Consider the following 21337-nt stretch of genomic DNA (forward strand, 5'->3'; position numbering starts at 1 on the left):
GTCGGTTCCCCACAGCTGCCAGTCCAAGACTGGGAATCTGCAGGACTGTCCCAGTAGGGACTTCCATCCTGGCTCCTCGGTGCCGGGGCACCAAGTCCTGGTGGCTCTGGTCTTGCGGGATGGCCTGGCTGGGCTGGTCGAGATGACGATGGTGCCTGGGCAGTGCCATGGCGGTGCTGCTCTCTCATGGCCATAAGCAGGACAAGTCTGTGTCACCTGAAACAGGCCATGGCAGGATGTGGATCATCTTTCTCCATGGTGGCTGCAAACCCACAGCCCCCCATGAGCCTGGAGCAGCAGCATTGCAAAAGCCCTTCAAAAGCAGATCCCACTGCTCATACTGCCCAGAGGGTGACTGTGAGCACACCCCTTGCTCTGTGCCTCAGTTTCCCCCAGTGCAGCTCAAGGCTCTTGTCACTGATGCTCAAAGTGCTCCTGACTATGCAGAGAGTTTTGCATGAATACCCAAGGCCAAACAGCCCCGTTCTCCACAGCACATCCCACTATAGCAGAGAGGAATGAGCCCCCTATTTTGTGCTGCAGAAAAGCTAAGCAAACCTGCAAGACACAGCGGAAACAACCGAGATCTGTCTGCTTTTCTCCTCGGGTTTCCAGCTTTGGCAGGGGAAGCACCTGCAAACCCACCAGCCGGCAGCGAACTCGGCTCGGGGGGGCTGCTGCTGCTTGGGGAAAGCTGCCTGCTTCCCCCCGGGACCCAGGGCTCCCGGGGCGCAGGCAACGTCATGGGGCAGCGCTGGCTTTCCGATGGAGGAGCATCCTGGGCGGAGCTGAGTCAGGAGCGCAGTCTGGAGGCAGTCCCTGGACCCCTGCAGAGGCACAGCGGGGACCAGCGAGGGCTGAGAGCTGCCGGCTCCGCTCCTGCTCTGCCTGGCTCCAGCAGAGAGCTTAGGCTGGGTTTGGGGCATGGATGGACTCTGCAGCCTGAGTTCCACCCAGGTATCATCTCTCCAAGAAAGATGGAGCGTGGGAGCAGCCCCTATCCATCTGCAGCTTGGGTCTGTGGAAATACAGAGCATGGAGAATGGGGTTTCCCCATCACGGAGCTGGGGCAGTGGGATGGAGTGTGGTTTGACATCAACAACCTGCCCAGCCTGGTCAAGGGAAGGCTGCCCGCTGCGATTTAAATGGAATTGCAGGAAAAGAGACCCAGGGTCTTTGGGAAGCGTACAGTGAAACCAGAACAGGCACCTGATGCAAGTTGCACCAAGGGAAATCCCATCGAGATACCAGGATGGTGTCTTTCCTCCCTGTGAGGATGGTAAAATGTTACAGGAGCCCAGAGAGGCTGTGGTATCTCTCTCATCCACTATTCTCAGACCTGGCCTGGTCTCCTCAATGTCCCCCCACCCTCACGAGATTCAGGGATGCTCAGCAGTATCAGGAGCAGTGATGCTGAACCCAGCTGCCAAGCTGGCTCTGTTGCAGGGATGCTTCTCAGGACAGCTGCATGGCATTGCTGTGGGCTCTGCATACAGTGCCCAGGCAGCGCAATGGGGTGTGGGTCAGCTCCCTGGCATTGAGGTGACAGCTCTGATCCCCTCAGGAGTGGGATTTTCCCCTCACCTGGTGAGCTCCTGAAAAGCATGGGGCTGCAGCCACCAAAGAAGAGGAGGAGGAGGAGGGAAAGGGTGGCTGATCCCTCGGGTGACTGAGGAAGGAAGCACCAACTCCAACTCCAGCAGAGCCAACCTGCCCCAGGGGCTGGCTCAGGATGTGCAGAGGGGAAGCTGCAAATCTGGGTAAAGCTGCCTGGAAGGATTGATGAAAGGACCCAGATCCCTCAGGATTAAGGAAGCACTTGGATCTGGGGTGGTATGTAAAATGTCAGTGCTGGGAGGTACCCCCTGGGAGGCAGGATCCAGCCCAGGGAGGCTCAGGAAGCTCTCTGAAATCCTCTGCAACGGGGCCTTTGGCTCAGCTCCTGCCCCAGAGCACGGGGAGCAGGGGAGGCTTTGCCCCGAGCAGGCTGCCAGCAGGCTCCAGCCCGTGGGTGCCAGCCGGGGGCTGCGTGACCGTTTCCAAGGCACCACGGAGGCAATTCTTGTCGCCCCGGGCCAGTTGCTGCAGGCACCTCCCTTCCCTCATGGGCCTGAAACGGCGGTTTCCTGCGTCCCACCCCAGCAGCCTGCCGGGATTCAGCCAGCCCTGCTTCCCTCCCTGCTCCCTCCCATCCCATCCCTCCTCCCAGCAGAAATCCCTGCCACAGGATTCGTTGCTGCAGCATTTGCTGCACAGCACGAGGTGCTGGCACCCCAAACCTCACTCACAAGACAATGTCCACAGCAGGACAGGGCAGGTCCGGGTGCCAGAACCCTCCCCCCCCCCCCCCTCCCCCCCGTGTGGGATTTTGTGGGTCTGGGACAGACACAAGCAGGTTGATGGGTCTGAGCTCAGGCCAGGTCCCATTTCACCCATCTCCCGCAAATACTGAAACAAAGCACTGCTGGTGCCACACCATGTGCCTCAGTTTACCTAGTTCACACTTTGGTGAGCATACAGGCACTATCAGGGTGTGGAAAAACAGCTCCCCTCTCCAGCACTGCTTTTCCTGTGGGCTGAGCTCTCATGTCTGATTCTGCTCCTCCTTCCTGGCCTGGGACTCGTATGGGGTGGAAGGAAGCCATAAGGGGTCCAGTGATGGAAAGAGGAGCTGCCTCTTTGCCCCCATCATGCAAGCATGTCCACCCTGCATCCTCTCCCCAGTGAGGCTGGGAGTCACACTGTGCACAGAGATGGGTAGCAGCCAGGCAGAGCTTTCTCTCCATCCCAGGATGAGGGCAACTCAGCAGACCCCAGCCTGGCCCCTCTCCAGGATCCTGAGGGACTGATGCTGGAGTGGGGGGGGTCTGGAGAGACTTACAGCTGCGGGTGAGCCAGAGCAGGCTGGAGTCTAGGGAAAGCTGAGAAGTGACATTGCTTCAGAGGGATAGAGGGAAGGGAAAGAGACGGGGTGCTGTGTTTTATGCAGGGAGGCAGAGGAATTGGAGGCACCAGGTGTATTGGCTATAGGGACATACTGTAAGCGTAGTTTGGGAGGGTTTGCCCGTTGCGGCTGGAGGGTGCCTGGGGCACAGGGAGCCCACGGCCCGCGGGGGAGGGCAGCGGGCCCGGTCCGGGGCGGGCTGCGGCGGGGCCGCCCCGAGGCGAGGCGGAGCCGACGGCCGCGCCCGGCGGGGAGCGCTGCGGGACAGAGCGGCCCCGGAGGATGGGGCGTGCGGAGGCAGGTGAGGCCTTGGCCGGGGTCCCCGGGGGGGGGGGAGCGCAGCCCCGGGGGTCGCTCGCTGCCCCCTGGGAGCCGCGGGACGTCGGGTGTGAGGCAGCTCCGGGCTGGCGGGGAGCGGCGGCGGGGACCCGGGTGCCTTCCGTGGGATGGGGCGGGGGGAAGCGTGTTCAATCCGCTGTGGGCTGGAGCGAGGGGAGTGGGAGAGCCGGTCCCGCAGCGCGGTCACCCGTCCGTCTGCTCTGCTGTCCCCGTAGGTGCTGGGCTGGGGACCGTGTCGCTGTGGGGCAGCCTCCTGCTCGCTGCCGGCCTTGCCATTGACCCAGCACCACAAAGCTGCAACTGCACGGAGCCCATGGACTTCCAGGCGTTCCGGGAAGCTCCGCTCACCGAGAGCTGCTGCCTCAACTTCACCAGCTCCAACATCACCCACCTGGACTGGGGAGCACTGGTAGGGGTACGGGGGCTGCGGGAGCTCTACCTCTCGAACTGCAGCATCACAGATATCAGCAATGCACAAGGAGTGCCCCCTGCCTTGGAGATCTTGCACTTAAGTCACAACCTGCTGGAAAGACTCCCTGGAAGCTTTCTGGAAGATGCCCCTAATTTGAGAGTCCTTTATCTGGACAGCAACCAGCTCCAGGAGCTGCCCAGGTCCTTCCTGAAAGCATCCACCCAGGTCCAGGAGGTCTACCTGGGCTTCAATGCCCTGACCTTCCTTCCCACCAGCCTTCTGAAGCCATCTCTGCTCCATCTCCAGCTCTCCAATAACAGCTGGGACTGCAGCTGTGCTTTGCTCAGCACCCTGGAGGGCTGGCCCAGCCTGGCCATTGAGGTTATCTGCCATACACCGGAGCGCTACCACGGTGTGGACCTCCAGAGCATCCCCCGGGATGAGCTGTGCCGCTCCCTCAGCCTCACTGCCCTCTTCATCTGCCTGCCCCCTCTCCTCGTCCTCGCCATCATCACCTGGTGCTTCTGCAGGCGGAAGAAAAAGACCAACTACAGCTTTCAGAGCAGGTCCCAGAGCCACCTGGCCACAGCAGAGAGGGGCAATGCACCCGTGCCTGCAGAGCCCCACCACTATGTCCCCTATGATCTGCCTGCTGCCCCCTCTGAGACTGAGAAGAAGGTGCTGCTGGGGAGCCAAGTCATGCTCCAGCCTTCTGTGGACCCACTGGACAGCAGCAGGGACCTCTATGAGGAGGTGGAGATCCGGGTGGGATCCCCCAGCAGATCCCAGATGCCAAGCTATGAAGGGCAGCGGGTTACAGGGCTGGGCAGGCAGCAGGACACCCCATCCCCGAGGGCAGAGGAGCTGGGGGGCAGCGAGCCAGAGGTGGACACTGTCAGTGTGAGTGAGGTCCTGAAGGACTCTGCTGACCGGGAGAAGATCTACATGAGTCAGTCAACCAACTATTACAACCTGGTACCTGGCATCGAGCTGGAGGACTCGGACAATGTGGAGTATGAGAGCATCGACCTGCACTGATGATGGGACTTGAGCTGTGTCTGAGACACAGCAGGATGGAAGAGGACAGCCAGTGGTGACAACCAGCAGAGAAGAGCCATGAGCTGTCCTGCCATGGCCTAGAGTGGCTGCTCGCAAAGCTGCACTCCAAGTCCCCATCCCTTCCCCTGTACTACCATGTGCACCCCTCGCTTGCCATGTGCTACAGCTCAGCAAGGCAGTGTTTGGGGATGCACGGGCTGGCAAGTGCCCAAGGAAGGACATGGAGAGGAGGTGGGGGCTTGTTCTGGGGACAAGGTGCCAATACTGTGTGTGCCAGACCCACAGACTGACCCTCCATCCTCTCTTGCTGGAGCCAAATAGGATCTGGCATGGACTTACTGCTCCCCAGCCTGCAGAGAACAGGGTCTGGGGACATGAAATGGGGCTGGCTGTGCCTACATGGTCTGTGGGGAGTGTCATGCATGGCTGGGTGCCCTGGCATGGCAGAGAGAGCCTGGAGTTGTCCTGCCTGCTGCACACCCCACAACCTGCCTTGTCCCATGGGGGCTAGAAACAGCCGGTGCATGTGTGCTGCTGCGTGCATGTGTGTGCAGGGACTGTGCACAGTTAGCTGTGAGCGGGTGTACAGGGTGTACATTCACACAGGGAAGCACTGGAGGGGGCCCCTTGCAGCATCCCCTGCTCATTGTGCTCCCAAGCCCTGTAGGATCCAGCTCTCAGTAAGAAATAAATCATTTACTCCTGGCAGTGCGGCTCCATCCCTGTGTTTGTGTGGTTTGTGGTGGTGGGGAGCCATCCGCTGGGGGGAAGTGCAGGGATGGGGGGCTTTGCTCCCACACCTTCTACCCTCCCATACCCCGTGTGATGCTCCAGTATGGGTCTCATTCAGATGCCTCGGGGCCCCTTTGCCAACAGAGCTGGACCCTGGCTGAGGGCGAGCAGAGCCTCTGCCTTGCACCGTGATTTACAGCCAGCTGGGGAAGGTGTCAGCCTGCTGTAAACGCTGCAGCTCCTGACCAGAGCAGGGACCTGTGGGGCTCCTGGGAGCAAGGCAAAGGCTGGGGATGCTGTAAATCACCTCCCTGTGCAGGCACTCCCCAGCAAGTCTCACCCATGGGTGCCCCAGCCCTTCCCAGGGGATGGGGGCGATGCAGGTGCCCATGATCCCCGTCCCTCCTGCGCAGGGGTACATTTCCCAGGCTGGAAGCCCCAGCAGGCACCCAGCACCGCACTGGAACAAGGCGGGCGCTGTGCCCGGGCAGGAAGGGAGGGAGCCGGGCAGGGCAGGACGCGGCGCTCCGGCCGGCAAAGGAAGCGGCGCTTCCTGCAGCGCACAGCGCGGCCTCCTGCAGCCCGTGGTGGGACGAGCCACAGTGTGGGCTGGGGATGGGGATGCGATGGTTTCCCTGCGGGTCTCGCTGTCACTCGTGGATGGTTGCTGCTGGGTTATATCCCGCTGGAATTGTTCCCTTCCCACTCCTTCCCCAGGCCTGGGAAAGTGGCCCAGTGCCAGCCTTTAATATCCCTTCTACAATCCCCGTCATGAACTGCAGCCAGAGCATCCCAGTGTGACTTGCCTTGTGCCATTCCCAAGGGATTTGGAGGGTCCAGGAGGTTCCTCAGTGCCATGCAGGACAGGCAGGACACAACCAGCCCTCCCCAGGGGCTGCAGCCTGGTCCATGGCCACAGGCACTGCCTGTAGCTGACATCAAGGACTCAGGCAGTGATGGGCACATCTTTCGCCCATGCTCCAGACACATCCTGCAGCCCTCCCTGGGTGCTGGCTCTGCCTGCGCATCCCAGGGTCCCATTCCCAGGGCAATGTGCAACCTTTGGTCTTTTGCTCTCGCCATGGAGCCTAAATTTGACTGCCATGGCTGCAAAGGGGAATGACCCAAACCACTCCACTGAGTCCTGCCTAGCCCTGTCTCTGATGCCTCCAGCTCCCACTGCAATCTCCAGCCATGGCTGGTGTCAGGGAGGTGTGACCGTCCTGGAGTTCCCTGTTCCCTGCCTGTGACAACCCCAATCCATCATGGGGAGGGCTCAGCTGTGTGGGTCCATGCTGGGGTATTTAGGGAAGAGGCACCAGCACTGGGTGCAGGCAGGTGTGGGAAGGGCAGGGCTGCTGTATGGGGGATCCTGCTGATGGGCCATAGAGCTTGGGATGGGAGCAAATGCATGTGCCCAAGTCCTGCAGCCTGGACAGTGTTGGGGACCCCAGTTCTCCTCAGTTTAGCCAGCAGCCACTGAGGGAAGGTGCAAGGTGCGGGGCTGAGCAGCAGTGACCGTCTCCTACACACTGAAAATTGCCAGCTCCTGCTTTGGAGGTTTCTCCAAGATGCTCTTCTGCTGGAAGGGCAGCATCTACAAGCTGCTGTACAAGGAGTTCATCGTCTTCGTGGTGCTGTACACCATGCTCAGCATCGTCTACTGGTGAGCAGGACTGGGGTATTGGTTGTGTCTGCTCCATGCTGACCCACTGGGGTGTGCATAGATTCCCCAATTGGTCACGGACTGGGGTCCCTGCAGGGAGGGGAAAAGCCCAAGGGATGTCCCCAGGGAAGTCGGGGTTGAGCAGGGGCAGGCAAGCAGAATGAGAATCAGGCAATGGCTTTTCATAGAGGTCCGAGGCAGAGTCCCAGCCCCACCACTTGTGCCTGATCCCACTCCATGTCCCTGACCCCACTGCATGTCCTTGACCCCACTGCGTGTCCCTGACCCCTCTGCATGTCCCTGACCCCGCTGCATGTCCCTGACCCTGCTCCATGTCCCTGACCCACTGTAATTCTGTTGCAGACAGCTGCTGACCAAGGAGCAGAAGCGCCTCTATACCAGAGTGGCTCAATATTGCAATTGCTCCATGGACCTCATCCCCATGTCGTTTGTCCTAGGTATGGGTCCCTCCCCTGAACACAGGAGTTGGGCTCCCCTGCTCCCCTCCTGGTGCTGGTGGCTTAAGACACATCCTAACCCCACACCAAAACATCCCTTGGACACCATTGGTTGGGGGATGTTGGAGCCTGGCACCCGAGGGATGGCACTTGGCTTCCAGACCCACCAACCACAGCTCCCTGGGATGCAGTGGGAAGCTGTGCTTTCCTCTGGCATGCCCTGTACCCTCCTCCCCCAGCCCAGGAAAGGGGCACCTTATCTACAACACGTGGAATCATAGAATGGTTTGGGTTGGAAAGGACCTTAAGATCATCCAGTTCCAATACCCCTGACATGGGGAGGGATGCCTTGCACTAGCCCATGTTTCCCAAAGCTCTGTCCAACCTGGCCTTGAACACATGCCCTGAGCCACCTGCACCCAGGATAGGGAAGTGCCAGGCACATCCCCACCTCCATCCATGGGAAGGGCAGCCCAGTGGGAAGCATGATGTGCTCTTTATCTCCTGGCCACAGATAAATCTGTCACTCCTGAAAACGCAGCAGCTCTCCTGGCATGGGCTCATCCTCACCTTGTCCCATTGTCCGGCCACTCTGAGCCCTGCTTGCTGTCTGTCGGTGCAGGTTTTTATGTGACCCAGGTCGTGAACTGGTCCCAGTACACCAGCATCCCCCTGCCCGACTAGCTCATGTGCATCATCTCCAGCAATGTCCACGGTAAGGTCGAGAGGGGCCGGATCCTGCAGCAAACCCTCATCTGCTATGCCAACCTGTCAGCAGGGCTCATCCTGCTCTCCATCAGCACCAGGGTGCTCAAGTGCTTCCCCAACATGGACCACGTGGTGGAAGCAGGTGAGGACCTAAACCCTAGGGGTAATGGTTTGCAATGTGGGGTGAGGGTTGGGGTCCACAGACGTGTCCCTGTCACCAGGAGGATGTGCTGGGGATCCTTATAAGCATCCCACACACAGGGTGGCATCCTTGCATGGATACTCAATGCCAAAAAGCCCCATGACCCCTCCACCCAGAGCCTGTCTCCTGGTGCTTTAGTTTCACCTGGACAAGCCTATGTTCCCACTGGGGACAGTCCCCAGAAGGGCTCTCTCCCACTGACATTGGAGCCTCTTCTCTGCCACAGGTTTCATGACACAGGATGAGTGCAAGAAGCTTGAGAGCCTCCACTCCAACTTCAACAAGTACTGGATCCCCTGTGTGTGGTTCACCAATCTGGCTGCCCAGGCCAGGTGGTATGGACACATCTGTGATGACGTGGCCCTCCGCCTGCTCATGGATGTGAGTTGGCACCAGGGATGCAGGAAGGACCAGGTTCTGTGGAGGGCTCACACAAAGCCCTGATCACTCATCCTTGTCCTCAACGCCCAGGAGCTGAATCTCTACTGGGCCAAGTGCAGCATATTGTTCCATTACGACTGGATCAGCATCCCCTTGGTGTACACACAGGTGGGTACCCATGCACCCCGTGGGCACCAGGAACTCAGATCCCAGCTCCTTCCACCCCACAATAGCAGAGGAGCCCCACAGACTCCTCCCTCCACTCTGATGGGGAGCACTTTATTTCCCTGTTGAATTGGGTGGCACAGCCACTGGTTCACAGCCCTGAGGGATGTGCCAGAGCCCAGGTTTAGCCTTAAGCCCATGAGAGCATCAGTGACTGGCTGGCTCTCGTATCCTCACTTCTGTGTCAAGCATCCCTGCTGGCTGCCACCCTCACCATGGCTGACCCTTGCTCCCTGCAAGTGGTCCCTATTGCTGTCTATTCCTTCTTTCCCTTCTGCCTCATCAGGCAGCAGTTCCTGGAGCCACTAGAGCCAGGGCAGGAGGGGAACCCAGACATGTACATCCCCTTCTCCACCCTCCTCCAGTTCTTCTTCTATGCTGGCTGGCTGAAGGTGAGACATGGACAGGCTTTGCTTTATGGGTTGAGGTGGCCCTGAGCACCCCATGTCACTGCTGGCTACCCCCGGGGACACATTCTTTGTCCCAGCCATCACACTGGGGCACCATGGAGCTCCAGATCTGCATATTTCATGTGCCCCATGGGTGGACCAAGGAATGGAGAGCACCATGGGAAGGTGTCCCTGTCCTTGCTGCCCTGACCCCCTTGCTCCACAGGCTGCAGAGCAGATCATTAACCCCTTTGGAGAAGGTGATGATGACTTTGAGACCAACAAGCTGATAGGCAGGAACCTACAGGTGGGTCCTGCTCCAGCTTATGCTGTGTGTGGCTGCTGAAATCAGGGCAAAGGGAGCTCCCTGTCCACAGGGACAGCTTCTGGCCACACACATCCTTGTCCAAAGTAGATGCCCATGCAGGAAAGCAGGACTGCACCTTGCCCTTCCATCCCTGTTCCTCAGTGTATCTACTCCCCATGGCTCAATCAGCACCCCCAGGGAACACTCAGCAGCCTGGCACTGCTGCTCAGCCCCTCACTTCTGAAAACAGCATTCAGAAAAGGAAAACCCCAAATGCAGCCGAGAAATGGGCATGGAGCCTCTCTTACCCCTTGCAGAGCCCAGCCCTACACCTACCAGGTTGGCACCAGGAGCAGCTTCTGCATCCCTCATATCCTTGCAAAGCTACCCCTGTCCCATGCCTTTGCCGTGCCCAGGTGTCCCTGCTCTTGGTGGATGACATGTACCAGAACCTGCCCCCGGTCATGAAGGACAAATACTGGAATGAATCCACAGCTCAGCCCCCCTACACCAGAGCTACAGCTGCTGAGACCTTGAAGCCTTCCTTCCTGGGCTCCACCTTCGACATGTGGTGAGTGAATGCGGATGGAGAAGGGTGAGTGCTTCAGTGTGGCAACAGCACAAGCAGGTTGTTCCCCCTGGGCCCTATTATAGCGATCAAACAGCAAATCTCCCCTGGCAACACATTGCCCAGGCCCTGACGATGGATTGGATGAGGGATGCACCACTGGGGCAGGGATGTGGCCTCCTAGGCCTGTTCCCATGGCAGGGGATGGGGACAACCCACACCCCAAGTGAGGGATAGGATGAGGGCAATTAGTCTTGCAGGAAACCAACACCATGATGGACATGTCCCCTTAATAAAGTTATTGCCAGCCTCAGCTTTGAGTTTCTTCCTTGTTGATACAAGTCACCCCCAGCAGTGGGACAGCAGGGACACCGGATTTATCCACAAAGTGGGTGAACTGGATTTTATCCATTTTAGTTTTGTATTTAATGTGCTTATATGTATGCACATTCTTCTGGGGCAAAAAGGGGACAGCCCCAAGGACTGACAGCACTGGTGGTTGTGGGGTATTTGACCCAGTGATACCATCAGAAAAAACCCAGATTGATGCTTTCAGCCCCTGTAGGATTCCTGCACTCAGAAACGTGTTTCTCCTTAGAACAGCAGCAGAGCTGTTAAAGAATTCCCTTTCCTGCAGGCCTCCCTTTCCAAAAGTCACTTTCCCTTTAAAGCTCCCATTTTCCCGCAGCAAACCAGCCTCAATGCTCTTTCGCTACCCTCAAGGCTACTGCTGGATTAGTTAAAGGGTAACCACGAGGTTATTTTCTGCATCAAACCATGTCCTGTGAAAATACCCCCAAGTTAATACTGCGTGGAGCTGAGCGAGCCACTCAGCAGCAGCACTCAGGATAATGAGTGACCTCACTTGCGTTACGCTGCTGGTTGCTTATTGTACAACTCAGCCCTCACAGGTATTTGCAGAAGTGGGCAAGGTCCTTAGATCAGGCTTTGTCACCTTATAAACCCAGCCAGACTAAAGCTGTGCTTAACCCCAGCCCATCTCATCCTGGCTCAGTGCATAGCAGGTTTTCCCCCTCCCAGGCAGGTAAATCCCTGTGCACATCCATGGGACTGTGCCAACGCCAGAACAGAAAGCATTCATCCTGTGGTCAAGATACACAGCCTGTACCACCGTGGGAGCCAGCTGCCATCATCCCATTCCCGAGTCACACCTACAGCACGGCTGGAGCAGGCAATAGGTGCTGCTTTAATTCCCACAGGTTCCTGCCCTTGGCAGCTGTGTTTTTCAGAGCAATAACTTCCTAAGCAGCGTGCACTGATGAATTAGTCATCCTCCTGCTCATCAGGAGACAGATTTACAGCTCCTGCACCGACATGGAGTTGGCACTTGCTCTGTAAGCATCAGTTTCTCCATCTGTACAAAGTCCTGCAGAAACACCCTGAATCCTGTTTGTGTTCTATAGAGGGAAGAAACACCTTCAGAGGAAGCAGCCGTGACACATCCCCCCCTTAAGCACCCTTTATCGCCTCTGCCCCACCTCTCGAAAGCAGGCGTTGCTGGAGAGCAGGGAAAGTTTACCCCGCATCACTATGGAGAAGGAATGTGGTTGTGCAAACTCCCCACCCAGCCCAGGTCCCGCTGCCAGCACTCCAAAGGCACTGCTGGGTATGGCCCTGCTGTCAGTGCCCACAGCAGCACAGATCCAAGCCACATGTGCCCACCATGGCATAACCATGCTGCTGTGGCCACCCAGGAAGCAGGTACTGTTTGCTGGTGTGTGTCTCCATCTTCAGCCCAGACCCACCCTCGGCCTCCTGCCAGCAAGGCAGGATGAACCCATGCTGCTAGGGAGATCTCAGCCCTCCAGCACCTCCTGCTGCCACACACAGCAGCTGGGGCAGAAAACCATAGGTAAAACAAAAAGTACCAAGCACAAGCTTTTTGTGGGGCAGACAGTCTGCATTTTAAGGCACTAGAGACATGGGTCTCACCATGGGGCAGAGTGCTGGGTCTTGCACTTGGGCCACAACAACCCCATACAATGCTCCAGGTTTGGGAAAAGAGCGGCTGAGAAGCTGCCTAGTAGGAAAGGACTTGGAGTGCTACCTCATAGCTGTTGAACATGAGCCAGCTTGTGCCCCAGCAGCCAAAAAGTCCAACAGCATCCTGGCCTGTATCAGCAACAGTGACCAGCAGGGTCAAGGCAGCAACCATTTCCCTTTACATTAGTGAGGCTGCACCTCAAGTCCTGTATTCAGTTCTGGGCTTCTCACTGCAGACGACATCCGAGGTGCTGGAGCAGATCCAGAGAAAGGCTACAAAGCTGGTGAAGGGTCTGGAGCACAAGTCCAAGAAGGAACAGCTGAGGGAACTGGGGGTGTTTGGTCTGGAAAAGGCTCAGGGGGAACCTTATTGCTCTCTACAGCTACTCAAAAGGATGGAGAGGAGGTGGCTGGTCTCTTCTCCCAAGTAACAAGCAATAGGACAAGAGGTATACAGCCTTAAGCTGCACCAGGGAAGATTTAGATTGGACATTAGGAACAATTTCTTCACCAAAAGAGCAACCAGGCATTGGAACAGGCTGCCCAGCAAAGTGGTGGAATCACCATCCCTGTAAGTGTTCAAAACCCTTGTGGACAAGGCCCTCAGTGACATGGTTTAGTGGTGGACTTGACAGTCCTAAGGTAATCACTGGACTTGATCTTAAAGGTCTTTTCCAACCTAGTTGATTCTATGATTTCAGAGCTGAAAATGGTGAAGCTGGGGCTGCAGGCAGCCTGCCTTACACAAGAACATTCCACAGATTCAAGGCTTTGGTAATATAAAAGCAGTGTAAACATGCAACATGCACACTCAGCAGGCATAAGATGTGCAAGCCTGGACTTTCTCTGCAGCCCCAGGATCAGCCTTTTAGATGGGCTTCCAACTTCACCGATACCTGCACAAAATCATTTCGCAATTAGGTGCAGGATTCCATGGTGCCAGCTTTCGTTAGAGATGTCAATTCCAAGGAATGAAACTGGAGGCACCAAAACATCCAGAAAGCTTTTGTTCATCATTGCTTTCCAATCCCAGCACAAATGACAGGGCAGAAAGCTGGAGACTGTACCCAGCTTTCGAAAGGGACAGACCATGGTGAGAGCCTGGCCCTTCTGCTAGAAGGAGTTTCTCTTGCACTGCAATGAGACCAAGGAGGTCAGGGAAAGGCCAGTTGGTCACTGAGCAGTGCAGCAAGTGTGGTTAAAAGACCCTTCGCTCCTGAGGCAGCAGGGCCCATTCCCTCACTGACCCCACTCCAAAACCCCAAGCATGGCATGTGCTGACCTATGCAACAGGAAAAAGAGGTGGTACATGTACCCAGCCAGGCCCTGGCAGTGCCCCATGGACATGTACACCTTCCTCCTGCTAATGGAAATCCTCTACTCTGCGGAGTCTGACAACGCTTCCACACCCACTTGGGTCCATGAAGTCACTGTCCTAGAACCCAGGGAAATGTTTCACTTGAGAGCACGCAGGGTCAGAGCTCGCCTGAAGACACACACTCAATAATTAAAGGGGAGATCCTTCTTCCTTTCCATTTTACAGGCAGGAGGAGCTATACAAGCCCCCTCCACCCTGCCCTAACAAATGAGCACACAACCCTTCAATGTAGGGGAGACTCTTGGTTTTATTCGTTCTCTTGGCAGAACAGTTTTTATTCATTTGCCTTTTCTGGCCTTGATCTTCCTCAAGTAGAACTCCAATTCCTTGCCCTCCAACACATAGCCATCAGCTCGGCCACACTGTCCAGGTCTGGAGGCAATGCAAGCTGCAAGGAGAACTCATCAGTTAAGTTTAACACTTTACCACCCCAGCAGGTACACCAGCTGCAGGAAGCACTGCACGCAGTCTCTGTGCAAAAGCAGGGACCAGAAAGTTATCAGTAATGGATACATCAGCTCCTGTGCTGGCTTCAGTACCCCCCCTAAAGTACCAACTGTGCTCCTGAACCTGCTCTGCTGGGCAGAGTTCCTAATGAAGTCCTCTTCAGATCTCCAAACTGTCATCGTTCAAGTTCAGTAGCAGAACTGGACAAAGGTCTCATCACCAGAAGACTTCAGAACACAGAATTATTTCTGTCTGAACTCAAACTTGGTCAAAGCTGTTCTGTGACTGCAGGACATTTTACTGACAGTGCAGCCCATGGGTCTTTCTACTTGTTTTGCAAGTCTAAAGCCCCATTATTTTTCTCAGAGGCCAACTAGGAGCCTGGATGGGAAAGTTGCCAGTCAAGCTCCAGAAACAGATTTTCCATTCTTGACGAAATCCATGTGTTTCCAGAGAAGGAAAAAGAAAAGTTAAGACCCAAAAGATACTCCTGAAGATAAAGGGAACACCCTGCTGCCTTAACCCCGCAGTCAGCTTTATCAACAAGTAGAACTTTAAATGATCCAAAGGGGAGGAATAAGACCTGCTCTGGTTCCCTGTTTCCCTTATCCCCACCCACATTAAGCTGCCAGGGACTCACCAAGCAGTTTTCCTTGCTGGAATTGCTCCTCAAGAATACTTGCAATCTTGGCATTCTTCTTTCGCTCGTCGTATTTTTTCTGGATCTTCTTTGAGCGCTTCTTGTTCAAGATTTCCTCCTCTTCAGGAGTCTAAAAATAAGACCATAGGACAAGATTAAATGTATGGCCAAGTTCAGCTATGCAGGTGGTCCCCACAAATACGAAGGAGACCCTTGTATTCTCAGCCTGTACTGTTCTACAGGTCATACCTGGCAGAGGCACAGATAGCTCACCCTCCCAGAACCAGGTGCTGTGTTTCACTTTTGAGGCTAAGAAATGCGATGTTGCTCACTAGAGTCACTGATGACAACAAGGCACAGCACCCTAGAGAAGGGTGCTCTTAAGACTAAATGGAATTGCAAAGGTTTTCTTGATGAATTAATCCTCTTCCAAAAAAAAAAGCAAATGCATTTTCCCTCTCCAGACATAATGGGAGCACTTGGGTGTGGTGTAAGTCCGGGCGGACAGGTTATGAGCTATCCCAGTGCTGCCAAGCTACTCAGTGCTCAGGTAAAAAATCCTCTGCTCTAAATGCAAGGAGACAGCCGCAAGCTGAGTGCTACACATGGAGGTTTGAGCAAATTCTGTAAGTTTGGGAGTTGGATCTGCAACAAATTACAATGAGTCTGGAGAGTTTAAAGCCACCTAAAACAGTGCTTAAGTTCAGTCAGCAATCCACAAGCTTCTCATCAAAGCCATCATTTCCCAGCACAAGGACCTGACCTGCCAAGTCTTCCTCAGCATCATAGAGTGTCATCGCTCTCCCTTCAGCAGCAGAACTGGACAAGGGTATCATCATTAGAAGACCCAAGAGATTGACAGGCAGGTCCTTGTGCACAAACGGGTGCAATGCCTAAGAGAGCTCCGTGGTACTGGACACTCCATGAACTGGGAATGGGTGGGAACATAGCCAAGATAACCAATGCTGTCACTGACGGGTACCCAATCCTCATCTGCCAGGCACTGCCTGCTCACCACAGCTAACTGCCTCTTCCCAGGCAGACTCCAGTCTGCAAGGAGTCCAAATGACAATCCAGACATACCAGTTTGGCACCCTTCTTGCGTCCAAGGGGCAAGGCATAGTGGGCTTCATACCACTGCCGGTATGGGGTGCTGTCAACCAGCACAATGCAGTTCTTCACCAGGGTCTTTGTTCGCACCAGTTCATTGTTGGAAGCATTGTAGACAACATCGATGATTCTGGTTTTGCGAGTGCAGCCTTTCAAAAGAAGATTATGAATTCAAACCTACAGGGATCAGATAACTGAGAATACAGTCCACAGCATCTCACACTCACCACCCCACCAAACATCCCCCAAGTTCCCTGGCACTTAATTAAATTTGACAAAGTAAAATGCATCTATTTTTCATCAAACTCCCTGTTGTTGCTAGGACAACACCTGGAAACCCATTCATCCCAGGATGAAACAATAGCATCTGTAGCCTTGCTGGAGCTCATCTCAAATAAAACTAAGCAATGCTAAAAACTAAATTTCTGGACTGGAAAATGCCTCAGCAGAGGCCAACTAACACCACACACAGTTCAACCCTGTTTGTCCTTACTAGAATTACTGAATTAAGCTGTGTTGAATGGAATTGCTCTGCAACACATACTAGAAACTGTTTCTATAGGATGAGGGTTTGGGAAAACTGAGAGAGAAAAATGGTGTTTTCACCTTTAAAGGTCCACTTGAAGCAGTCATTCTTAGCTACTAGATTTGAATGTTTTGAAGCTGCATGCCTGGGAGATACAGCTCTGCACATGCGCAAAGGTCAGGCACAAGGTGGGTTTTTTTCCTGTTCACTCACGTACTCATCCTTGTTCTGCAAGGAACACTCAGATCTCTTTGCTTCTGCTGTACTGCCTATGAGCAACAGCACTTTTCACTGTTCAGACAATGCTCCATGCTGATCAAGGAAAAACCATGTCCTTTCACCCTTACACCACGCTGGCCACCAAAACACCATCTTTCTTACTGCTGGTTTGACCATCATATTGAGTAATGCTGAACAGGCCAGGCTCAAGTTGTATAGTTTCAGTGTGCAATTAAAAGAAAATCCCCCTTGCTTCACACTTACCTTACAACAGACCCCCCCCACCTTGCTTCACTGCTTCCCACTTCTGCTTAGCAAAGCAAGAATATGAATTAAACTGCATGTGCTGATGTAACATGGTTCCAGGGGAAAGCCTTCTCAGAAAAAATCCTCAACACCTTACTCTCTTGTACATGATCACCTAACTTCTAGAAACTGCTCATCAATAAACAAAAAGAAAGTTGCATTTATGAAGAACTACTTTCTCCTAAGGCCATGTAAGGTCAAAGTCATCATCACTATGCATATTGTTTCAGACCCAGCACTGCAAGCTCCATGATCTTCAAACCCAGCATAAAAATCCATGCTTACACTATTGTCCCTCTATTCTGCAGCAGTACCAGAAACCAGCACAGCTGTAGAAGCCTTTTCAACACATCAGGTTCATGACATACTTACATTCCGATCCCCAGGAGAAGTTGCCAACATCCAACCGTAGGGCACGGTACTTCTTATTTCCACCACGAACTCTCACTGTATGAATCCGACGTGGACCAATCTACAGTGGGAAACAAACACCAGGGTGGTGTTGGTGCTGGAACGCTGCACAGCTCATGCAGGAGCCCAGTCAACTCCTAACCTCAAAGGCAATGTGGTCAGTGTAACTATGACAAACCCCAGCACTGGCAGATACAGTAAATGACCAAAACGGTCTGTTGCATCTACCTAAGGTGAAAGTTTCATCACTCCAATTGCCTCTTAAGTTCAAAAATGTACTGCTGCTTTTCACTGGCATAGGGGAAAATACCACCTTTTAAAGGAGTGACAGACATTTAACCAGTCACAAAACACAGTGTATATTTAAGCCTCTAACAGCACACAGGCAACAACCTGAATCTGAAAGCACAACTACTGATGACCCTCCCCTAACCACCAACCTTCGTGTTGGCAGGAGGTCGCCCCAACTCATACTTTCTCTTCTTGTGGTAGGGCTTCCTCTTGCCCCCAGTCTTGCGGCGCTTATGCCAGTTGTCCCTGGAGATACCTGAATGGAGAGCAGCATGGTCAGAAGATGATGGCAAGGAGCCCACCTGGCCATGGCAAAGCAGGGTTCTGAGTCCTCAGCTCTCCAAGGTTGGTATCCGCACAGTGCACTCGGCCTTATGCAGCAGTTAGAGAAGCTTCATCATTGATACTCAGATCCTCCCTCCCAGCAGAGCTGTACAAAGCAGACTGGCTCCACCATGTCTGATGAGTGTCTCCTTTGGAAAGCAGACTCCAAACCAAAAGCATCCCATCCCAAGCTGCCAGGCACACTATAGTAAACACCCCATGTTATCCACTATGTCTGGCATATCCTCTATGGGAAGCAAGCCCCATCCCACCCGTACACTGAGCCCGAACAAGAGATGCCCCATCTCAACCCTGTTTCTACAGGAACTATCTCTCCAGAGAACCCCACCTCCCGGGTCCCCTACAGATCCTTGCCAACTTGCAAAGCCCTCCCCAAGGTCACCCCACACCGCTCCTCTGTTCCCCTAGGAAGCCACCCCACCTCATCCGCAGGATTCACTGCGGAAGACACAGGGAAGACCTCAGCGCTTAGGCCCTGCGGGACTCCAAAGCGAAAGCATCAGCCCGCCCCCCCTCCGCCCCAGTCGCCATGTTGGGCCTAGGCACCCTTCTGCCGCTAGCTGCTCGGTGCCGTCACGGCCGCCCCCGATGGCGGGCGCTGCAGGGTGGCGGCACCCCCCGCTGTCACCCGGTAGGGGCCAGGGGCGGGCAGCGGCGGCGCGGCGAGCAGATGGCGGCGGATGGCGGCCAGGCCGCGGCGGCGGCCCCGACTCACCCATGGTGCGGCACCGGCGCAAAGAGGAGGGGCGGAGCCTCCGGGGGCGGTTTGGCGGGGCGAGCTCTCGCGAGGCAGTTGCGTCACGGCGCCGCCAGAGGGGGGTGAGCGCCGTTGCCTAGCGACGCGGCAGCGGTGATGGAGGGGGGTCGGTGAGGCCGTGTCAGCCTGTGTCAGCGCTGCGGCACCGGCTGCAATGCGGGATCCAGCCTCGGGACCGGGAGGGACAGAGCGGAGCATGGTCGGGGGTCGAATGCCGCAGGTCCGCCCGCCGTGCTCCGGGTGAGGGTCACCTCACGAACGGCTCCGGCCGGGCAGGAGGAGCAGCACCAGAGTCCCTCCGCTGCGGCTGCGCCCGGCAGAGCAGGCGATGGTGCCTCATCATCATGTCGGGCATGGAGTCACAGACTGGTTTGGGTTGGAAGGGCCCTCAAAGCTCATCCAGTTCCAATCTCTGCCATGGGCAGCAGCACCTTCCACTAGAGCAGGTTGCTCCAAGCCCCATCCAGCCTGGCTTTGAACACTGCCAGGGATGAGCCAGTCACAGCTTCTCTGGGCACCCTGTGCCAGCACCTCAGCACACAGGGAAGAGCTTCTTCCTAGGAGCTCGTCCCAATCGCCCGTTTGTCAGCTCGAAGTCATTCCCCCTTGTCCTGTCACTACATGTCCCTCTAAAAAGTCCCTCTCGAGATTGCTTTTAGCCCTCTTTAGTACTGGGAGGCTGCTCGAAGGTCACCCTGGAGCCTTCCCCAGGCTGAACAAGCCCAGGTCCCTCAGCCTCTCTCCATAGCAGAGGTGCTCTAGTCCTCCTCTGGACTCACTCAAACAGGTCCACATCCTTCCTGTATTAATTCCCCATAGCTGCACCCAGTACTCCAGGTGGGGCCTCGTGATAGCGCAGGAGAGGGGAAAAATCCCTTCCCTCTGCCTGCTGGTCACACTCCTTTTGATGCAGTCCAGCACACGGTTTCTGGGCTGTGAGCTCACACACGCTCATGTTGAGCTTCTCCTCCTCCGGAGGACCGCCCTAAATCCGTTCTCCGCCCCATTCATTACTATTCAGCCTGATTTGCAAACCCAGGGTGCACTGCGGAGCAGCGCCGCAGGCACGGTCGTTCTTTCCGCCCCGCGGGGCCGCCGAGGTCCGGGTGCGGGACCGAGCCATGTATGCCAACGGAGAAGACAGGGACTGGCCATAGCAGCGGGAATAGGGCAGGCGTTGTGGGATCGCTGTGTGCTGCACAGCGACAGCCGCAGGAGGCTGCGTGTGCGCGGGGGTGGGAGGGCATACTCTGGTTTCTCTTCAGATCGTATAAATCTTTCGCCTTTTACTAAAGATTTCCGTGGAGAGGAACAAGCACGAGTGTTGAGAAATTTTTTGAGGCTCCATTTCGGTGGAGCTGACCCTATTCTGGTTAAAGACAGAACGTATTACATAGTAACTGTAATCAGGACCAGGAATTGCTACAGTTTCCCAGCCGGTGTCGCAGCGGTGTGAACTGTGGGAAAGCTCATGGGACGGGCGCTGGTCGAGGAGCAGCTGGCGGTTTTGATGTACATCGCTTGTCGTGCTTGGGTTTCTTTTCTCTGTATTGTTTTCCTTGCAATTGGTTACATCAGTCTTAGCTTCTTTCAAGTATTACGCTTACACCTCAACCAATGGTTTTCGCACTTTTACCCTTCCTGTTCTTCCCCCATCCATGCGTGGTGGGTGGGACCAAGCAGGTGGGCGACCGGTTGTGCGGTGAGTGCTCTGTACCGGCCGGGGTAACACCGCACGGGGAGACGCAGGCTCTGATCCGGGTGGGGATCGGCGGAGGGATCGGGATAGGGGGAGCTGACCTCGACCCCGTCTGCCCGCCCGCTTAGCCGCCTCATTGAGCAACCTGGTCTAGTGGATGGTGCCCCTGCTCATGGCAAGGGGCTGGAACTGGATGAGCTTTAGGGTCCCTTGCAACCCAGCTCAGTCTGTGAGCCTATGACTCATTATCATGCACCTCATCAGCACTCCGTTCATTTGCATACCCAGAGCTCACCGCGGCAGCGCGGCGCTGCCCGGCCCCGCCGGTGTCCGCTGCTGCGGCCGGTTCGAGCTGTTTGGGTCTGCAGGGCTCCGGTGGCCGTGGCGGGACCGCGGCGAGAGCCACAGCTCCGGGAACGGGCAGGTATCGCCCTGACCTATGTGTCGCGGGGCAAGCAGGCGGTGTGGCGGGGGATAAGAGTGGGGCATACTCTGGTTTCTCTTCAGATCGTATAAATCTTTCGCCTTTTACTAAAGATTTCCGTGGAGAGGAACAAGTACGAGTGTCGAGAAATTTTTTGAGGCTCCATTTCGGTGGAGCTGACCCTATTCTGGTTAAAAAAAAAGGATTAAAGCTTTTCTACTGATAATCGCAGAGTGACACCCAGTGCGCCCCAATGCTACCCTCCAGCTCCCGGATCCTCCCGCAGCAGTTCCGCAGTGCAGGATGTGCCGCTGGCCCCCCACTTCCCGTAAAGCTCTATAGCGGTTGGTGCCTCCTCCAGCCCTACCCGGCACCGGGACCCGGGGCCGA

General features: G+C 55.6%; 3 protein-coding genes and 7 non-coding genes across 10 annotated transcripts; 4 read left to right on the top strand and 6 right to left on the bottom strand.

Moving 5' to 3' along the window:
- Positions 1 to 3201: 3201 nt before the first annotated feature.
- LOC117436292 (uncharacterized) lies at positions 3202 to 5380 on the top strand. Its single transcript, XM_034064088.1, has 2 exons — positions 3202 to 3245; positions 3499 to 5380. Exons 1-2 carry the CDS (start codon positions 3227 to 3229, stop codon positions 4731 to 4733), a joined length of 1254 nt encoding a protein of 417 aa, XP_033919979.1. The 5' UTR covers positions 3202 to 3226; the 3' UTR covers positions 4734 to 5380.
- Positions 5381 to 6751: 1371 nt separating this feature from the next.
- On the top strand, positions 6752 to 10397 carry BEST4 (bestrophin 4). Its single transcript, XM_034063538.1, is given in 9 exon segments — positions 6752 to 6824; positions 6999 to 7152; positions 7516 to 7610; positions 8233 to 8460; positions 8747 to 8901; positions 8992 to 9073; positions 9367 to 9518; positions 9742 to 9822; positions 10239 to 10397. Coding segments are annotated over 9 exon segments (1179 nt in total).
- Positions 10398 to 13453: 3056 nt separating this feature from the next.
- Positions 13454 to 13583, bottom strand: LOC115946871 (small nucleolar RNA SNORA35). The gene has a single exon (XR_004080883.2). It is a non-coding gene; the product is annotated as a small nucleolar RNA SNORA35 (small nucleolar RNA).
- Positions 13584 to 13999: 416 nt separating this feature from the next.
- Positions 14000 to 18874, bottom strand: RPS8 (ribosomal protein S8). The gene is made up of 6 exons (XM_005151080.3): positions 18783 to 18874; positions 17872 to 17978; positions 17393 to 17492; positions 15943 to 16118; positions 14860 to 14989; positions 14000 to 14160 (listed from the first exon to the last, which is right to left on the bottom strand). The coding sequence occupies exons 1-6, from the start codon at positions 18784 to 18786 to the stop codon at positions 14051 to 14053; spliced, it is 627 nt and encodes a 208-aa protein (XP_005151137.1). The 5' UTR covers positions 18787 to 18874; the 3' UTR covers positions 14000 to 14050.
- Positions 14374 to 14445, bottom strand: LOC115946867 (small nucleolar RNA SNORD38). Its single transcript, XR_004080879.1, has one exon. It is a non-coding gene; the product is annotated as a small nucleolar RNA SNORD38 (small nucleolar RNA).
- LOC115946866 (small nucleolar RNA SNORD38) lies at positions 15632 to 15704 on the bottom strand. Its single transcript, XR_004080878.1, has one exon. It is a non-coding gene; the product is annotated as a small nucleolar RNA SNORD38 (small nucleolar RNA).
- Positions 17584 to 17687, bottom strand: LOC115946868 (small nucleolar RNA SNORD46). The gene has a single exon (XR_004080880.1). It is a non-coding gene; the product is annotated as a small nucleolar RNA SNORD46 (small nucleolar RNA).
- On the bottom strand, positions 18048 to 18132 carry LOC115946865 (small nucleolar RNA SNORD55/SNORD39). The gene has a single exon (XR_004080877.1). It is a non-coding gene; the product is annotated as a small nucleolar RNA SNORD55/SNORD39 (small nucleolar RNA).
- Positions 18875 to 20069: 1195 nt separating the features above from the next.
- Positions 20070 to 20184, top strand: LOC115946876 (U5 spliceosomal RNA). The gene has a single exon (XR_004080888.2). It is a non-coding gene; the product is annotated as a U5 spliceosomal RNA (small nuclear RNA).
- An 826-nt stretch (positions 20185 to 21010) lies between these two features.
- On the top strand, positions 21011 to 21125 carry LOC115946874 (U5 spliceosomal RNA). Its single transcript, XR_004080886.1, has one exon. It is a non-coding gene; the product is annotated as a U5 spliceosomal RNA (small nuclear RNA).
- The last annotated feature ends 212 nt before the right edge of the window (positions 21126 to 21337 follow it).

This window comes from Melopsittacus undulatus, chromosome 6 (assembly GCF_012275295.1).
Source record: "Melopsittacus undulatus isolate bMelUnd1 chromosome 6, bMelUnd1.mat.Z, whole genome shotgun sequence".
Taxonomy (NCBI): Eukaryota; Metazoa; Chordata; class Aves; order Psittaciformes; family Psittaculidae; genus Melopsittacus; species Melopsittacus undulatus.